Source organism: Belonocnema kinseyi, chromosome 4 (genome assembly GCF_010883055.1).
Source record: "Belonocnema kinseyi isolate 2016_QV_RU_SX_M_011 chromosome 4, B_treatae_v1, whole genome shotgun sequence".
Lineage (NCBI taxonomy): Eukaryota > Metazoa > Arthropoda > Insecta > Hymenoptera > Cynipidae > Belonocnema > Belonocnema kinseyi.
In genome coordinates this window covers 27,946,350-27,964,513 of record NC_046660.1, presented here as the reverse complement: position 1 = coordinate 27,964,513, position 18,164 = coordinate 27,946,350, and the positions used below count along the sequence as shown (strand labels likewise).

The following is an 18,164-nucleotide window of genomic DNA, read 5'->3' as shown; positions in this document are numbered from 1 at the left end:
GGTTGAAAATTTAACAATTTTCTTAAAAGGACATCATTTTTGTTTGCAAATTCAACTGTTTTGTTGAAAATTCATCTTTCTGGGTTAGACATTAAAACTCTTTTCGTAAAACATTAAAATTTTGTTTATAATTCATATTTTGATCAGTCAACTGGAATATTTTTTGGATGAAAACTATTTTTTCTGCAAACTAGAAATATTGCCTCTTTCTTGGATAAAAATGCACCTGTACTGTTGAAGATTCAATTATTTCCTGGGACAATTGCTTTTTTTTTTTAGTAAAATTTTCACTTTTTTTAACAAAAATGCAACCGTTTGGTTGTAAATTTAACAATTTTGTTAAAAAGTCATGCTTTTTTTTTGTTCAAAAGTCTTTTTTTTTTAAATTCGTCTGTTTAAAAAGAAATTTCATCTTTCTTAAATAACAATGAAACTATTTGGTTCAAATTTTTACCTCTTTTTTAAAAGTGTGTCTTTTTGACTTAAAAATTCACCTGCTTTAGCAGAAATTATATCTTTCTTGGATAAAAATGCAACTGTTTATTTGAAAATTCAAATTTTTTGTCATTGAAAAATCATACTATTTGGTTGAAAATTCGGCTATTAAATAATTTAAAAATTAAAATTTAATTTGTTTTACGAGAAATTCCATATTTCTTGGATAACATAACAGCTGCGGGGGAGGGGTGGGGGGGTTCAAGACATAATTTTGCAAATTCGCAAAACCTTTGTCCTGAAGATTATCTGTTTCGTTATAAATTTTATAATTTGGTTGAAAATTGCACAATTTTCTTCAAAAAACGTCCTTTTTGGGTTAAAAATGCAACTTTTTTCGTAGAAAAATTACTTTTTGATTAAAATTCATTTTTTAATGTTGAAAAGTAATTTAAATACTTTTTGGATGAAAATTTAACTCTTTTTTTGAAAATTTGTCTTGTCGATTAAAAAGTTCATCTGTTTTAGAAGAAATTTCATCTTTCTTGAATAAAAATACATCCTTTTGGCTGAAAAAGTCTTTTTAGATTGAAAATTCAATTTTTTTTTTGCAGAAACTTATTTTTTGTTAAAAAATTCAGATTTTGATCATAAAAAGAGTCAACTGTAATCTTTATTGGATGAAAATTCAACTATTTTTTTTTAATAAAAAAAAATATATTCATCTGTTTTTAGACAAATTTAATCTTTTTTTTTTTATAAATATGCAACTATTTTGCAGAGAATACAATGTGGTTAAAAACTCATCCTTTATGGTTAAAAATTCATCTTTTTGGATTAAAAATTTTAATTCTTTCATAGAAACTTATTTCTTGTTAAAAAATTCATATCTGGATCGTGAAAACTCAAGTAAAATCTTTTTTAACAGAAAAATCGACTATTTTTTTGAAAATTTATCTTTTTGATTGAAAATTTCGTCTGTTTTAGTAAAAATTTCATTATTTTATGAAAATGCAACTTTTTGGTTTAAACATTTAAATTTTGTTGCAAATTTTTATTCTTTAATTGAAAATTCAACTACTTTTGATTAAAAATTAATTTATTAGCTGAAAATGTAATTTCCATTTTTTTAAGAATGATCTTCTTAAGTTAAAAATTCTTCTTTTTTAAACAAAAAAATAATTTCATTTTTTTGGGGGTAAAAATGCATCAGTTTCGTGGAAAATTAATTTGTTGCACAAAAATCATATTTTTTGTTTTAAAATTCAATATTTTTAAAGAAAAATTCGTCTTTTGGCTTGAAGGTTCAACAATTTAGATAAACTTTTCTTTCTTTCGTGAGTGGAAAATCTTTATTTGTTGAAAATTCGTTTTCTTTTGTTAAAATTCTTTTTTTTTGTGTGTCTTTTTAGGTTGAAAATTTAACTTTTATGTTACAAATTTAATTATTTTGTTGAAAATTCAAGTAGTTTGTTAAAAAGCCATCTTTTATGGTAATAAATACATTTAATTTGTTTGAAATAAATTAATAAATATGAAAACTAGTCAACCAATGACGGCTGCTTATATAGAATTAACATTTTTTTCATTTGCAATAGCTTGATTACAACTTTTTTTTTCTCTCTTTTCAATCCAAATTAAATATTTTTTGGCTGAAGTATCAAATATTAGATTTTACGTCGAGAATTCATCTTTTTTGCTTGAAAATTCAACTACATGGATGAAAGGCAAACTTTTTTTTCTGTTAAAAAATAATTTTTTCGGTTAAAAATTCAAATATTGCAGATGGATTTAATACTCTTTGATTAAAAATAATTTGCTGTTGTTGAAAATTTAACAAATATGATAAAAATTCCAATTTCTTTGTTTGAAAATTAATTTTTTTAACTAAAAATTAAACTAATGCAGTTTAATCATTTTATTAAAAAATACATATCTTTAGCTAGAAATTAATTTTCTTGAGTTATAAATTTTCCTATTCACTTTTTGGTTAGAAAATCATTTTTTTTTTTTAGTTTAAGAGTCATGTACTTTACTGAAAATTCATATTTTTTTGTTAAACATTATTGTTTTTACGTAAAATTGAAATACTTCAATTTAATGTTCCATAATTTTATTGAAAAATTCGTATCTTTAATTAAAAACCAATTTTTAAACTCAAAATTTACCTATTATAAAAATGATGATTTTACAATTAAAATAATGAATCTTCAACAGAAACCGTAAAATTTGGAAACTAAAAAGAGACATTTTTAACCAAATATATGTAATTTCACCTAAAAGATATAAATTTTTAAATAAAATAATGGAACATTGAACTGGAGTAGATAAATTTCACGAAAATAAAAATTTTCAACCAAAAAAGATAAATTTTCGTCAAAATAAATGAATCTAAAACTAAAAAAATCAATTTTGAATGAAAAATTGAGTAGATAAATTTGCGATTACATAAAATTAATTATCAACTAATAAGGAGATGCATTTTTAACAAAAATGATAAAATATTTCACTGGATTAGTTTAATTTTCATTTGAAAAAATTAATTTTCAACCAAAGAAGTACGAATTTTTATCAAATTTGTTAAATTAAAAAAAAAAAAAACGTGAATTTTTCATTGAAATGAATCAACAAAGAAAATGATTTCTAACCAAAGAGTTTAATATTCGCCTGGAATATTTGATTTTTTAACCAAAAGGAAGACATTTTTAATTGAAATAAAAATAAAATTTTTGAGCTAAATAAAACGAATTTTATACAAAATAGTTAACTTTTCATCTAAAATAAATTTTCAATTAAAATAATAAGCCTTGAACAAACAAAAAAAGTTTTTGACCAAAAAAAGTTTAGCTTTCATCCAAATTTAAGTAAAAAATAAGGATTTTAAACCAAAAAATTAAAGTAAAATATTCAGTTGAAAAAGTTAATTTTAAAACAAAGCGATGTAAATTAAAAATCCAAATGTATTAAAATAATTAAATTTTCAGTTGTAAAAATTAATTTACGAAAAAAAACAACGAATTTTTAACAAAAGTTATATCAAGTAATATAAAGCTAATTTTACAAATGAAAAACCATGATTATTTAATTTTATATTAAAATTAAAAACAAATAATTAAGTAAACTCTAGAGAAAATTCGCTGACATTAAAAAAAAAAAAACATTCTCTCTAATAGAGATATTAAAAATTTACCTGAGTTATATAAGCTTGATCAGAGATTAGTGAAAACGACTTTATTCGTCCCCTTGATAAATAAGTTTGGATGAGAACGTTCACTTTTCCATGAATATTTTCGACTCCTCCTTGAGCAATCACCTCGCAATAATTCATATGCAGTTCATCCAATTCATCCATTTCATCGTCTCTCACCTGGATAAAAATAAAAATAAAAAAAAAATGTAAAAAATATTATTACAGACCTCGGATTCACTTTAGAGATCAAAAATAGGGTAAATAATTTCACAAAATTAGAAAAAAATAGTGTAATAACATTTTATATGTATTAAAAACTAATTTGAATGTACAATTAAAATTGTTATTCTTTAGTCTACAAAATTTATTATTATCAAATTTCTATTATTTATCAAAATATAATATTGATGATGCACTGACCTACTTTTTTTTTTAAAAGTGGTACATCTGGAGAAGGGGTAACTAAATTTTTAGCCTCTTTTTTAATCTATTTTTTTAATCTATCTCTAAATTCAATATTTCTTTACTTTTCCCAAAAAAAATATTTCTCAACATCTTCGCTAATTGGTTAAAAATTGTATTAATGGCTGAATTTTGAACAAAGTTGTTCATCTTCGATTAAACAGTTAAATTTTCAACGAAATGGTTAAATTTTTATTATTATTTTTTAATAAATAAATTTAATAATATATTATTTCTATTAATTTTTTTAGCTATTAAAAATGTAAACGTGCGTTTTACTATTTTCAACTTAAAAATAAATCCATGACAATATAGTCATAATTAAAGGTTTTTATTAAATTTAAAATGTTTTTTAAAAATTATCTACTTTATATTAATTTATTTCATTTATCAAATTTTATGATATGATTTAAATGATATGATTTTGTTTAATATATTTTAAGAAATTTTATGATTCTTCGAACTTTCTTTATTATCAAAGAAATTTAATGAAATTTATATCATTATCAATTATCAAAATTATTTATTTTTATCAAAATTTCTATTTATTTATGGCAGGCCTCACTCTTTCTCATTTTCATATTTTTCCACTTAAATGCGAACTATAAAAAATAATAAAATCCAACTATTTTTGACTGGATGTTCATTTTTTTCGGTTGAAAAGTCTATTCAATTTTTCGATAATAATTCATCTGTTTTTTTTTATTACCAGATTTTATTATTCGGTTAAAAAATTAATATTTATTTTTGGAAAATTCAACTGTTATGTTGAAAATTCGTCTTTGTTGGTTAAAACTGTTTAAAAATTTTAATTTAGATCCTGTTTATTGAAATATCAACTCTTTGGTTGAAAGTTGAACTACTTTCTAAACAATTGTAAAGACAATTTAACTACTTGGTGGGAAATTGGTGTACAATTAAAATCTTTGGGTGAAAATTCATGTATTTTCTTAAAAAATCGTCTTTTTCATGGAAAATTAGTTCGCTTCGTTTAAAATTAAACTATTTGGTAGAATTTTTTTTTAAATGTAAAAATCGAACTGCATGGTTGAAGATTATTCTGTTTTAGTTCAGGATTCAAGTATATTGTTAAAAATTCGTATTTTGGTTGTATTTAACAGTTCTTTACTTAAAATCTCTTTGGTTTAAATTTTAATTATTACATTTTTTGTTGGCAATTCAACTATTTGTAGAAAACGTGTCTCTCTGGCTTACAAATTAAACAGTTCTGCAGAAAAATCGTTTAATTTGATAAAACAAATTAATTTTGTTGACTGTGAATGTAACTATTCGATTTTTGCTCGAAATTTAATCTTTTTAGGTTAAAATTCAACTTTTTTGTTGAAAATTCATGCATTTTCTTACAAGCTCGTCTTTTTTTGATAGGCAATTAATACTCTTAGTTTGAAATTGAACTATTTAGTAGAAAATATATTTATCGTTTTTATCATGGTTCTATTTAACTGTATTTTATTTTTACTCTTTTTTGCTTTGAATATAAACTATTACATTTTTTATTAAAAATTCAATTTCTGATTATAGAAAAGTAGTCTGTTTGGCCTGAAAATTCAACTGTTTTGTGAAAAAAATCATTTCGTCTATGGTTAAAAATTAATTTTCTTAAATGAAAATTGAACTATTTCATTATTGGTGGAAAATTGATCATTTTTAGCTGAAAATTCAAAAAGTTTCTTGAAAAATTATCTTTTTCGATAGAAAATTAATCATTTTAGTTGAAAATGTATTTATCTTTTTTTTATATTTATTTATTCTGTTGAAAATTCGTGTTTTTATGTATAAAAACAATTGTTTGGTTAATAATGCAACTGTTTTGTTGAAAATTAATTTGTTTTAGTTGAGAATTCAAGTCGCTAATTGAAATTTCTTCTTTATTGGTTAAATTTAATTGTTTTTTTATTTATTTTAAATAACAATATTTTTAAATTAAAATATGCAATATCAGATTTTCTACTGGAAATTTAACTATTTTAATATTGGTTGAAAATTTCTTATTTTTAGCAGAAAATTCATGGAGTCTGTTGAAAGTTTGTTTTTTGTGTAGAAAATCAACCCCTTTGGTTAAAAATGTAACAATCTGGTTAAAAATCTATACATTTTATACAAGTTTCTTCTTTTTTAGCATAAAATCAATTTTTTGGTTAACAATTTAACAGTTTGGTTGAAAAGTAATCTGTTTTAGTTGAGGATTTAACTAGTTTGTTAAAATTATTCTTTATTGGTTAAATTCAATTTCTTTTTTAAATTTTAAATTAAAATGTTTCTAGTTGAAATATAAAATATTACATTTTTATTAAAAATTCAACTTTTAACGCTAAAAATTAATTTTTCAAATTAAAAATTTAACCATTTCGTTGAAAATTTAATTGTTTAATCGAAGATGAACAACTTTGTTCAAAATTCAGCCATTAATACAATTTTTAAACAATTAGCGAAGATGTTGAGAAATATTTTTTTGGGAAAAGTAAAGAAATATTGAATTTAGAAAATTGAAAATTGAACTGGATTTCATAGTGCAATTTCATGTCAAAACAAAACGTTTGAACAAAGAATGATGAGTCTTTAATAAAAAAATTACTCTTTTACAACAACAAAAGTTTATCTTTCATCCAAATAGTTAAACTTTAAACCAAAAAATATTAATTTTCGATAAAAAATGTAACAGTTGATACTTCTGTAAAAAAAAAAAGATTTTAATTTGTAATCAAAAGAGACAAAAATTGGTAACCAACCTATTGAATTTTCCAGCAAAAAAATTAATTTTCAACTAAATATAGTCTAGGCATCCTTCAAAAGCTTTAAAATTTTATTTCAAAATCTTGAAAAATCTAGAAGTGGTTTCAAATTTTTCCAAATTCAAAATCATATTTGAAGTTTTTGTCAGAACTTTTAAATATATTTCAAAATGAATTGAATTTTTTCTATAACTTTTAAAAAATCCTGCAATTTAAAAAAAAAATTAAATTTGAATTTATAAGTGACAAGAGAACACTTATTATTTGTAAAAATATTAGAGTAATATTAAGAGATATTTAGAAGTTTTAAAAAGATTCGAATTAAATTTAGAACTTGAAATAATTTGAAACACTTACAGCCGAATTTAAAATAAAATTTAGATTTTTACAGATTTCAAACAAAAAATTTAGAATTTTTTTAAGAATTGTGAAAGACTACAAAAGAATAAAAATTTCCGTAAGATTCTTAGGAAAATTGAAAATAACTTTTCAATTTGAAAAATTATTGTAACAGAAAGTTTATGAAGATTTTAAGAGATTTAAAAATAATTTCAAGTTTTTAATTAATTTTGAATCTTTTCAAAACTTCTACATATCTCTTAAAATTACTCAATTTTTTTCTACAAATAATAAGTGTTCAATTGTTATTTATGCGTCAAAATTTAACAATTTCACTAATAAATTAAACACTTTTTACATAGAACAATTAAAATTTTAATTATGAAATATTGCTAAATATCAAATACTTATTCTTTTTCTACATTACAAGTTTCAAATTAAATGGAATAAAAATTAAATAATTTAGTCTCACAACATTTGAAATTTAATAAAAACCTTTAATTATGACTATATTGTCATGGATTTATTTTTAAGTTGAAAATAGTAAAACGCACGTTTACATTTTTTAATAGCTAAAAAAATTAATAGAAATAATATATTATTAAATTTATTTATTAAATTTAATTTAAAAAAATAATAATTTAATATAAATAAATCATGAAAATTTTTATTTAAAAATAAAATTATCGGAATAAATGATATATTAATTTGAATTCTTATCTAGAATTGTTTGGTCAAATCAATTATTGTTCAGATTTCTATACTTAGAGTACAGATCCATTTTTAAAATTATTTATTTATTTATATTTACAGTTGATGAAATAAAACTGTTTTTTATCCAAAATTTTCAACTTCAACTGCTTTTAATATTTAATTGTTTAAATCCTCAAAACTGCACTTTAATTATTTTAAAAACAGTTAAAATCGAACTTGGGCAGAATTTTCTTCTGAAAATTCGTAAAATTCCCGGTTTCCCGGTCCGGCGACCGGGATATATGCTTAAAAATTAAAAATCTAAAATGGAAATTTTTTTAAGTGAAAGATTTTCGAATTAAGCAATCGGAACTAAATGATATAATAATTGCTAAAAATCACAATTTAGAAAATTATTTAAAAACGGCTGAAATCAAAGTTGGACAAAATTTTTATTCTACAAATTTTGTAAAATTCCCGGTCAAAAAACAAATTCACTGTCATATCCCGGTTTCTCAAGTGAAAAAAAGATTTTAATTTGTACTTAAAAGAGAAAAAAATTGGTAACCAAACTATTGAATTTTCCAGGAAAAAAAAAATAATTTTCAACCAAAATGATGAAAATCATTGTTTAAATTCAATTGTTTTTTTCTTCTAAATTTTAAATTAAAACAATTGTAGTTGATATCTAAAATAATACATTTTTTAAATTTAAAATTCAATTTTTAACGCTGAAAATTAATTTTGTAAATTAAAAATTTAACACTTTCGTTGAAAGTTTAAGTGTTTGATTAGTTTGATTAGACCAATTAGCGAAGAAGTTACCAATTATTTTTTATGGAAAAGTAAAGCAATAGTGGCATTAGCAAATAATTTTATGTTGAGAAAATAGTGTCTTAAGTGTAATTTTTCATTTTCTAAACAGTAGAAAAATAATGTGGCCGCAAAAAAAAATTATGAAATAGTGTGAATAGTGTTGTGAATCCGAGGCCTATGATTATCAAAATAAAAAAAAAAAAAGTAGAGCCTACCTTTAATTGCTCAAATTCATGAGAGCGAGAAATCATTCCCAGAATATCGGCTTCGGTCATCACGGGTTTCATCAGTTCGTTAAACATTTCGACTGTGTAATACTTGAGATAAAAGTGACTTGATGTACGGCCTAAATCTGAAAACAGTTAAACATAAATCGCGTAAATCTGTGCTCAATATTGTATGATTATTTTTTGTTTAATTAAATAAATAAATAAAATTGTTAGGCATACCGGTGGCACTGAGATCTCCAGTGCGCGCATTGTAACGAATCATTTTGGCTTTATCGAGCGCTTTCGCCGATGAATCGATAAGTTCCTTTCGCTTGCATTCCAAATTTGGATCCTCCTCAATTGTTCGTCGCTCAATTCCATATTCATGGTAATTGAGTCTCATTCGTACAAAAAGGTACGTGTAACTTAACCATTCAACAGCTTCTTCTACGTTGGAAATTGTTCCCAAAGAAATCTGTGATCACACGAATAAAAAAAAAAATCAAATGAATTTAAAACAACTTAGAAATATTAAAAAATTTCATTGAATTCAGTAAGTTTGAAACAAGATTCGAAACGTTCAAGGGAATTCAAAAGAATTTGACGAAATGCCTAAGAATTGAAGGTGATGTTAAAAGAATCTAGGAATAATAAAAACTTTTGAAAATTAAAAAAAAAATCCATTGAATGAAGTGGAATTGAGTAAATTTAAAAGAATTCAAGTAAATTCATTTTTTAAAAATTCAAGAGAATTCCCAAGAATCTAAAAGAGTTCAGGATTTTTAGTAAAATTGAGGGAATAGAGAGGAATTTAGAAAAAATTAGAAGAATTCGAAAAATTTCATACAACATCAAGCTGAATTTATTAAAAAGCATTTAAGTGAATTGAAAACAATGCAAAAATATTGCTAAAAATGTTAAAACTTCATTGAATTGAGTGAATTTAGAATTTTTAAAAAGAATTCAGGATAAATTAAGAAGAATTCATGTCAAATTCTAAATAAAATTGCAAAGTATATTTTAAAATATCTTCAAATCTTTTAAACCCTACGAAATCCCTCACTTTTTGTGAATAGATTCTTTGAAATTCATTAAAATATTAAAATACCTTTAAATTAATGAAACCATTTTAAAAACCTTGAAATTGTTTAAATCTCTTGAAAATGCCTTTGGATCTTTTAAAATTCCCTCAAATATTTCAAAGTCTTTGAAATTCTTTCAGGCTATTGAAAAAAATAAAAAAAAAAGTTCGAAGAATCATAAAATTTCTTAAAATATATTTAACAATACCCTCCAATATTTTAAATCATTTGTGATGCCCAGAAATTTGAAAAAAAATACATTAAAATATTTCAAATCCTTTGATCAACTTATTAATTGATCCTCAAGATCAATTAAATAAAAACTTTTAAAAATTTACAATTAAAAGAATTCATTATAAATTAATAAAAATTTAGGGTGTATTCCATTAAAAACTCTTCAAATCTTACCAAATATTTCAAAAATATTTAAAAAATTTTGCAAAGATTTCTAAAGATTTTAAATATTTCGCAAAAGTTTTTGATAGATTTAAAAGAATAATTTAAAACTTCAAAGATTTCACATAAATTTCAATAATTTCGCAAATATTACCAAATATTTCGAAATATATCAAATATTTTACAAAGACTTCCGAAGAATTCACTTATTAGAATGATTTCCTGAAGATTAAAAAAAAAATATCACAAATATTTTGAATAATTGCGGATACATTTAAAAGATTTCACAAAGACTTAAATTGATTTCCCGAAAATTTCATTAATTTGACAAATTTCATGAAATATTTTAAATGCTCCGCAAAAATGTCCAAAAATTTCAATGATTTCCCAAAGATTTCACAAAGACTTTAATTATTTCAAAGATTTTCATAATTTCACAGATATTTTTATAGATTTTTCGCAAAAGTTTCAATGTTTTCCAAAAGTTATCAAAGTTTCAGCAAAGACTTCAGATAAATTAAAAATATTTCAGAAATACTTAAAGATTTCCTGAATGTTTCAATATTTAATTTCAGAAATATTATGAAATATTTCAAAAATATTTGAAATATTTCGCAAAGATTTTCTAAGATTTAAGAAATGTTTCATAAAGATTTCAATAAATTTCGAAAGATTTTTTATCTTTCGTGAAGATTTAAGATAGAATAAAAAGATTTAACAAAGAGTTCACTTATTTCACAAACATTTGAGTCATTTTGTGGAAAATTCTTCTTTTTGAATCGACAACTAATATTTTTTGTTGAAAATTCATGATTTTGGTAGAAATTTGGCTTTTTTTGCTTGAAAATCAAGACTTTTACTTGCAAACTATTTTTTTTTATTTAAAATTTAACTATTTTGTTGTGAATTCAACTATTTTGTTAAAAATGTCATTTATTTTAATTAAAAATTCATCTTTTTCATTAAAAACTGAACTATTTTGTTGTAAATACTTTTTGTTTTGTTAAAAAAATGTTCCATTTTTTATTGCAAATTTATCTTTTTTAGTTGAAAAGTAATCACTCAGGTTGAAAATAATTTGTATTGTAGTTGAAAACTATCGTATTAATTCTTATAATGTAAATTTATCTTTTTTACTTCAAAGTTCAACTAATCGGTCGCAAATTTTTTTTTTAGTTTAAAAATGAAATTTTTTTACTGAAAATTTAACAATTTTATTTTTCACGAAAATTTGTGTTTCTTGGATGAAAATGGATATATTTTGTTGAAAATCCAACTATACTTGGTTTTAAAATTGATGTATTTTAGTAGAAATTCGTCTTTTTTGGAAGAAAATTAATCTGCTTACTTAAAAATTTATCTTTTTGTTTGAAAATTGTACTATTTTGGTGAAAGATTTTACTATTTTGTTGAAAAGTCCACCCTTTTTTTGTTGACAATGAATTTCTTTACAAAAATTTAACTATTCCATTTTTGATTGTCAATTTATTTTTTTGAGTGAAAAAATCAACTATTTGTTTTATAAATTCACGTTTTTTTTTAATTTATCCTTTTTTTATCAATCTTTTTGATTAAAAATTCAACTAATTTGTTTGAAAGTAGAACTCCTTGGTTAGAAATTAATTTTTTTGTCTAAAGATGCATAATTTTAGTTGTAAATTCATCTCTTTGGTTCAAAATTGAACTAATATGTTGTATCCTTTTAATTGAAAATTCATATTTATTGGTAAAAAATTAGGCATCTTAGTTAAAAAATGATATTTATGGATGAAAAATTCACTAATTCATTAAAATTTAATCTACTTTGTTAAAAAGTCAACTGTTTTGTTAAAAGTTCGTCTTCTTGGTTGAGGATTCAAGTATTTTGTGGAAAAATAATTATTTTTGATCATAAATTATTTTTTAAATAAAAATTTAACGCTTCCAGTCTAAGAATCATCATTTTAGTTTAAAATCCATCCCTTTGGTTAAAAATATAACTATATGGTTGAAAAATCATTGTTTGTTGATTAAAAATGAAAGAAAGTGAAAAAACGATAAATATTCTTTTGAAAGTGATTTCTATGAGAAAAATATGTAAAATTGCCAATTTAAATTATAAGAACTTGTAGCCGAGTAAATTATTTATTGTTTTGAAAGTTTAAAAAAAATTATTAGTGCGAAATTATAGGATTAAAATGTGTAGCTCATTTTTTAACTAAAGAAATTAATTTCCAATCAAAACGATCAATCGACAATTTAAAAAATTAAAATTTTCAACAGACGAGTTTGTTTTCCAACCAAGTAAATTTATTTCTAACCCAACAGATTAATTTTAATCTAAAATTACGAATATTTAACTGGAATACTTTAATTTTTAACCAAAAAGAAGAATTTTTAAATAAGGAGACTAACTTTCAAAGATCCAAATTTTTGAACTTTCAACTAGAAAAGGTCAATTTTCCACCCGAAATAGTTATATTTTCCACTGGAATAGTTAAATTTTTAGTTAAAAAATTGATTTTGAAGAAACTAGTTATATTTTTAAAAGGATAAACATTTTTCGTTAAGAATTTACATTTTTTTTTCTTGAAAATGCAATTTCAAGAAAAAAAAAGGTAAATTCTTAACGAAAAATGTTTATAAAAATTATATTATAATTTAGAAATGTTTCCTTTTCGAAATACTACTTCTACTCTAAAAATTACTTGAAGCACTCTCTTTTTTTAAATTTCGGAAAAAGGAACTCGTAAATTCTGACGAATATTGACTTGGAACAGGGATTTTTTAAACTCATTTCTTCTAAATCCCACTTTAAATTCTATAAAAAAAATTCTTGCAAAAAATGAATTGATTTTAAAATCATATAATAAGAATGATAATTAAATTGTTTGTTTCTAACCAATTTTTTTAATATAAGGTTTTAAATATTTTAAAAATAATAGTTAATAATTAATAACTTCGAATTGCAAGCTCTTGAAATTTTGAAAAATATACCAACAATTTTGGACAATTTAATTAGAAAAAAAAGAGTTGAATTGGATAATTTATAAGTTGAAGCGCTAAAAATTAATCAATTGTAATTTGATTTGGAGAATCACGAAATTAGAATGATCTTAGATTACAAATTTTAAAATATGACAATAAAAGTGTTCAAAATAAATAATTAAAGATTGAAGACTTATAAATTTGAATAATTTGAATTCAAAGAAATTAAAATTTGATTATTTAATATTGAAACCGTTTATAAAGTCAAAAATGAATTTAATTATTTAAAATCAAAACGAATGAGAATTTTATTTAAAACTGAACAAAATATTAGGCACCAAAAATTGTGTTATTTAAACTTTTTTATACTATAACACTTTAAAATTTCAATTGTTGGAAGTAAATTAAAATCGGTTAAAAATTAATACTTTTCAAGTTGCTAATAATAGTTTCCAAAATTTAACCAATTCAATTTTATTTGAAAATTAAAACCTAAAAAAGGTTAAATTTAAAAATTTAGTGTTGTTAATAAAAAGTTTGAAATATAAAATTGTAACCACTTGCAATTACCGAAAGTGTCCTTTTACTGATGCATCAATTTCAGATGGATTAATTTTCATCGTTTTTTATTTTAAACTTAATTCTTAATTTTTGTATTTCAAATCTTCTTTAAGAATTATCATTCATTCTAGAAATTTTCGAATATAAAATCTTTTTCAATTTGAAATGACTTATTTGTTTAAATTTTCAACTAAGAATCGGAGAATTTTTAGATTTTAAATGTAAAATTAAAAATTAAGATAAAGAATACAAAGCAATATTATTATGATATGATTTCCTGTTTGGAAAATGTACAGTTTCATGCTTTTTAATCAAAAATTGCTTTACATTTACATCCAAAATTATTAAATTCAAAACTGACTATCAAGGCCTTTAATATAAAATTTCGAAATATTTATTTATATTTATTTGAATTTGAAACAACAATATATTGAAATTTAAAATTCCAAACACCCAAAAGTTATTCTAAAAATATATTACCAATAAGTATCATATGCAGTATCAAGTGACAATTAAAAGGACTGTATAGGTTTTTTTTTTACTAAAAGATGTAATTTTGTTAAATCAACAGTCATTCTTATTTTCATCATTAAAAATGGCAGAATTTTAAATAATTTGAGAAATATTGTAAACCATTAAAGTTTCACTATTCTAAACACTTTAATTATCATATAATTTCGAGTTGGGAATTTTCAAGAATTACAAAATGCGCAAACTATGAAATACGGAAAATACTCACCTTTTCAATTTTCCTAATATTAAATTATATGTTTTCATGATTTTTTTGGATTACTAATTACAGATGCTCTTAATGTTACTGAAAACTTTGTTCTTCCTTTTATTTTCATAAAAAGTATCAAGTTTTTAAAGAATTTTAGTATTTTTGCTATATATAACACTGCAAAGACAGGCCTATCTGATCAGAGCGCCATCTATTGGATTTATTTGAACTACGATAACCCTCTGGATGCTAAAATAACAACTACCACATACACATACATGGGCGATGCATAGGGCTGATTTGAATATTCATTTTATTATCGGTAGAAAATTAATCTTCTTCGTTAAAAATTCAACTATTTCATGTAAAGTTGATCTATTTCTTTGAAAAGCAATCATTTTTGGTTGAAAATTTGCCAGGGACACAAAGTATTTTAGTAAAATTTAAAGTAAAAAAATAATGCTTTACCTCGGCATTTAGATTGTCCGCTAAATGGCTGATGAAACTGCTCTCAATCGGGAATTGATTAGTCAGCAAAGAGAGATAATGGGACAATTTATTGTAAGAAGTTATAATTGTTGCATGACCAGATGTATCGAATTGTGGTCTTCCAGCTCGGCCGAAAATTTGCAGGACATCAAGGATTCCCAAATCCACAAATGTTCCATGTTTCGAATCGTATATCTCCGTACCCTTGTTAAATATAATTATTAATTTAATCATACTTCGGACTCACTTCAGAGATTAAAAAATAATGTAAATAATGTCACAAATTAAAAAAAAAAAAAAGTTTCAAAATAGTGTCATAAAGTTTTGAGCTGAGGGGGAAAATGTGTGGGTTGGCATCCGAAAAAGAGGGGAAAAAAGTAATTTTGAATTCGATTAATATTCTCTGCTCTCTTTTTTTTGTTTTAAAAATTTAACAAAAATGTCCTGTTGCTGGTTCAAAAATTGAATAAAAGGCTTCTTTGTGCCTAATTTCGATTTTTTTTTTAAATATACAAAACTTTTAGACGAAATTTTTTAGATTGCTAAGACTGATATGCACACATTTTGAAAAATGATTTTGAAAAAAACGCGTTCAGAATCTTTTTGCTTTTTCGGCAAAAAAATTGTTCGTGGTTTAGGAATTTTAGTATTTTGGTTTTTTGCCATTTTTTTATTTTTCTCACAATTTTAAAACATTTTAAACACAAGAACAAATTTCGTTATCCATTAAATCAAAAACAATGATAAGTTTCTTTGGTCTCATCTGCAAAAATTTCAGATTGGACATATTCAACTTTTTCCAAAAAGGTTTTTATTTAACTTAATCCAAAATAGATGTTTTTTAAACATTTAAAAAAACAAAATTTAAATAGGTAACAAAATTTTTTTTTTAATAATTTTTTTATATTATTTTTCGCTAGCAAAAACTAAACTTATAAAAAATTCGGCTTCATTTTTTGGCATATTCCCATATTCCCCGATTTTCTCGTTTTTCCACTTCAATGCAAAAAAAGTGGAACCTAATAAGAAAATCAAAGTATTTTTTGTTAAAAGTTAATTATTTTTGGTTGAAAAGTCTACTTATTACATGTTTTGAAAAGAATTGATACTTTTGGGTGAAAAACTTTACGATTTGGTTCACTGTTTTGTTGAAAATTCACCTTTATGGCTTGAAAATTCAACAATTTGATTGAAATTCTTTTTCTTTCTAAACTAAATAATTTGTTTTTGGTTGCAAATTCAAAAATTTGATTTAAAATTTATATTTTTGGTTCGAAAAATTCATCTCTTTCTGAAGAAATGTCACCTTTTTGATTAAAAATGCAACTGTGGTTAAAAATTAACTATTTTGTTGTAAATTCAACTTTTTTTTAGAAAATTATTATTTTTGGCTGAAAATTTTAATAATTTGATAGAAATTTGATTTTTTTTAAATTAATGATCTTTAATCCAAATGTAACATTACAATTATTCAAACAAGTCAGTTCAAAATTGATGTAATATCTTAAAAATTACCTCTTTTTAAAATTCAACTGTTTTTTAATTATAATTTTAGGATGAAAATGAAACTTTTTGACTGAAAGTTAAACTTTTTTGTTAGAAGTTTCCTGATACTAAATTTTTCGTTAAAAATGAAATTAAAACAATTTTTTAATTCAATTAAAATTGTTTGTAATTTGTTAAAAATTCATCTATTTGGTTAAAAATTTATATATTTTCTTGAGAATTTATCTTTTTTGGTAGAAAATTCACTTATTTTGTAATAAATTGGAACTTTTTGTTCGAAAATTCAACTATTTAATTGAACATTTATTTATTTTAGAGAAAAATATTTTTTTAGGATGATAATGAAACTTCTTGGTTGAAAGTTCAAATACTTCCTTAAAAGTTTATTTTTCTGTTAGAAGATTCCTAATATTCTATTTTTTTGTTGAAAATTGAATTTAAAACAGTTTTAATTTAACTATTTAGTTAAACATTTTTAGACTCGAAGGAAATATAAAATAAAAATTAATAAAAGAAAATTTCGACTATATCCATTGTTCAGAAACTATTTACTAGAAAATATATATAATTTTCTCGAAAATTCATATTTATCAGTAGAAAACTAATGTTCTTGGTTAAAATTTCAAATATTGGATTCAAATTGTTTGTAATTTGTTGAAAATCCATCCACTTGGTCACAAATTTGTGTATTTTGTTGAAAATTTATCTTTTTTTTTTGTAAAAAACTCAACTGTTTTTTTAAAAATTGGCATTTTTTGTTTCAAAAATTCAATAAGATGGTAGAAAATTTAACTATCTAATTGAAAAAAAATTTTTAGGAATAAAATGAACTTCTTGGTTGAAAGTTTTTTTTTTATGATACCTAATATTCCATTTTTTTGTTAAAAATTAAATTAAAAATTTTTAATTCAACTATTTATTTAAACATTTTTAGAATGGAAGGAAATATAAAATAAAAATTAATTAAATAAAATTTCGACTAACATGACATCTATTTTTTCTTAAATTTATCCAGTTTTTAATTCAAAATTTATGCAATTTTTCGAAAATACATATTTTTCAGTAGAAGACTAATCTTCTTGGTTGAAATTTCAACTATTGGATGGAAATTGTTTGTAATTTGTTGAAAATTCATCTATTTGGTTAAAAATTTATATATTTTCTGGAGAATTGATCTTTTTTGGTAGAAAATTCAACTGTTTTTGAATAAACTGGCATTTTTTGTTCGAAAATTAAATAATCTGGTAAGAAAATTTAACTATTTAATTGAAAACTTATTTATTTTAGAGAAAACTATTTTTTACGATGATAATGAAACTTCTTCTTTGAAAGTTGAACTACTTCCTATAAGTTTTTTTTTTGTTAGATTATAATTTCTTAAATTCCATTTTATCGTTAAAAATTGAATTTAAAAAATTATTAATTCAACTATTTAGTAAAACATTTTTATAAACGAAAAAATATCAACTTTAAATTAAATAAACAAAGTTTAACATAGTATCCATTGTTCAAAAACTAATTAGTTAAAAATTTATGTACTTTGTC

At 22.1% G+C, this 18,164-nt stretch overlaps 1 protein-coding gene across 1 annotated transcript in view; it reads right to left on the bottom strand.

The window, feature by feature from the left end:
- The window catches only part of LOC117170806 (activating signal cointegrator 1 complex subunit 3), a 103,986-nt gene that overhangs the window by 35,987 nt on the left and 49,835 nt on the right, over positions 1–18,164 (bottom strand). The window contains exons 14-17 of the mRNA XM_033357845.1: positions 15,093–15,317; positions 9,138–9,372; positions 8,904–9,040; positions 3,626–3,802 (exon numbers count right to left, since the gene is read on the bottom strand). Coding sequence (XP_033213736.1) covers positions 3,626–3,802; positions 8,904–9,040; positions 9,138–9,372; positions 15,093–15,317 — 774 coding nt within the window. The remainder of the gene's footprint in view (positions 1–3,625; positions 3,803–8,903; positions 9,041–9,137; positions 9,373–15,092; positions 15,318–18,164) is intronic.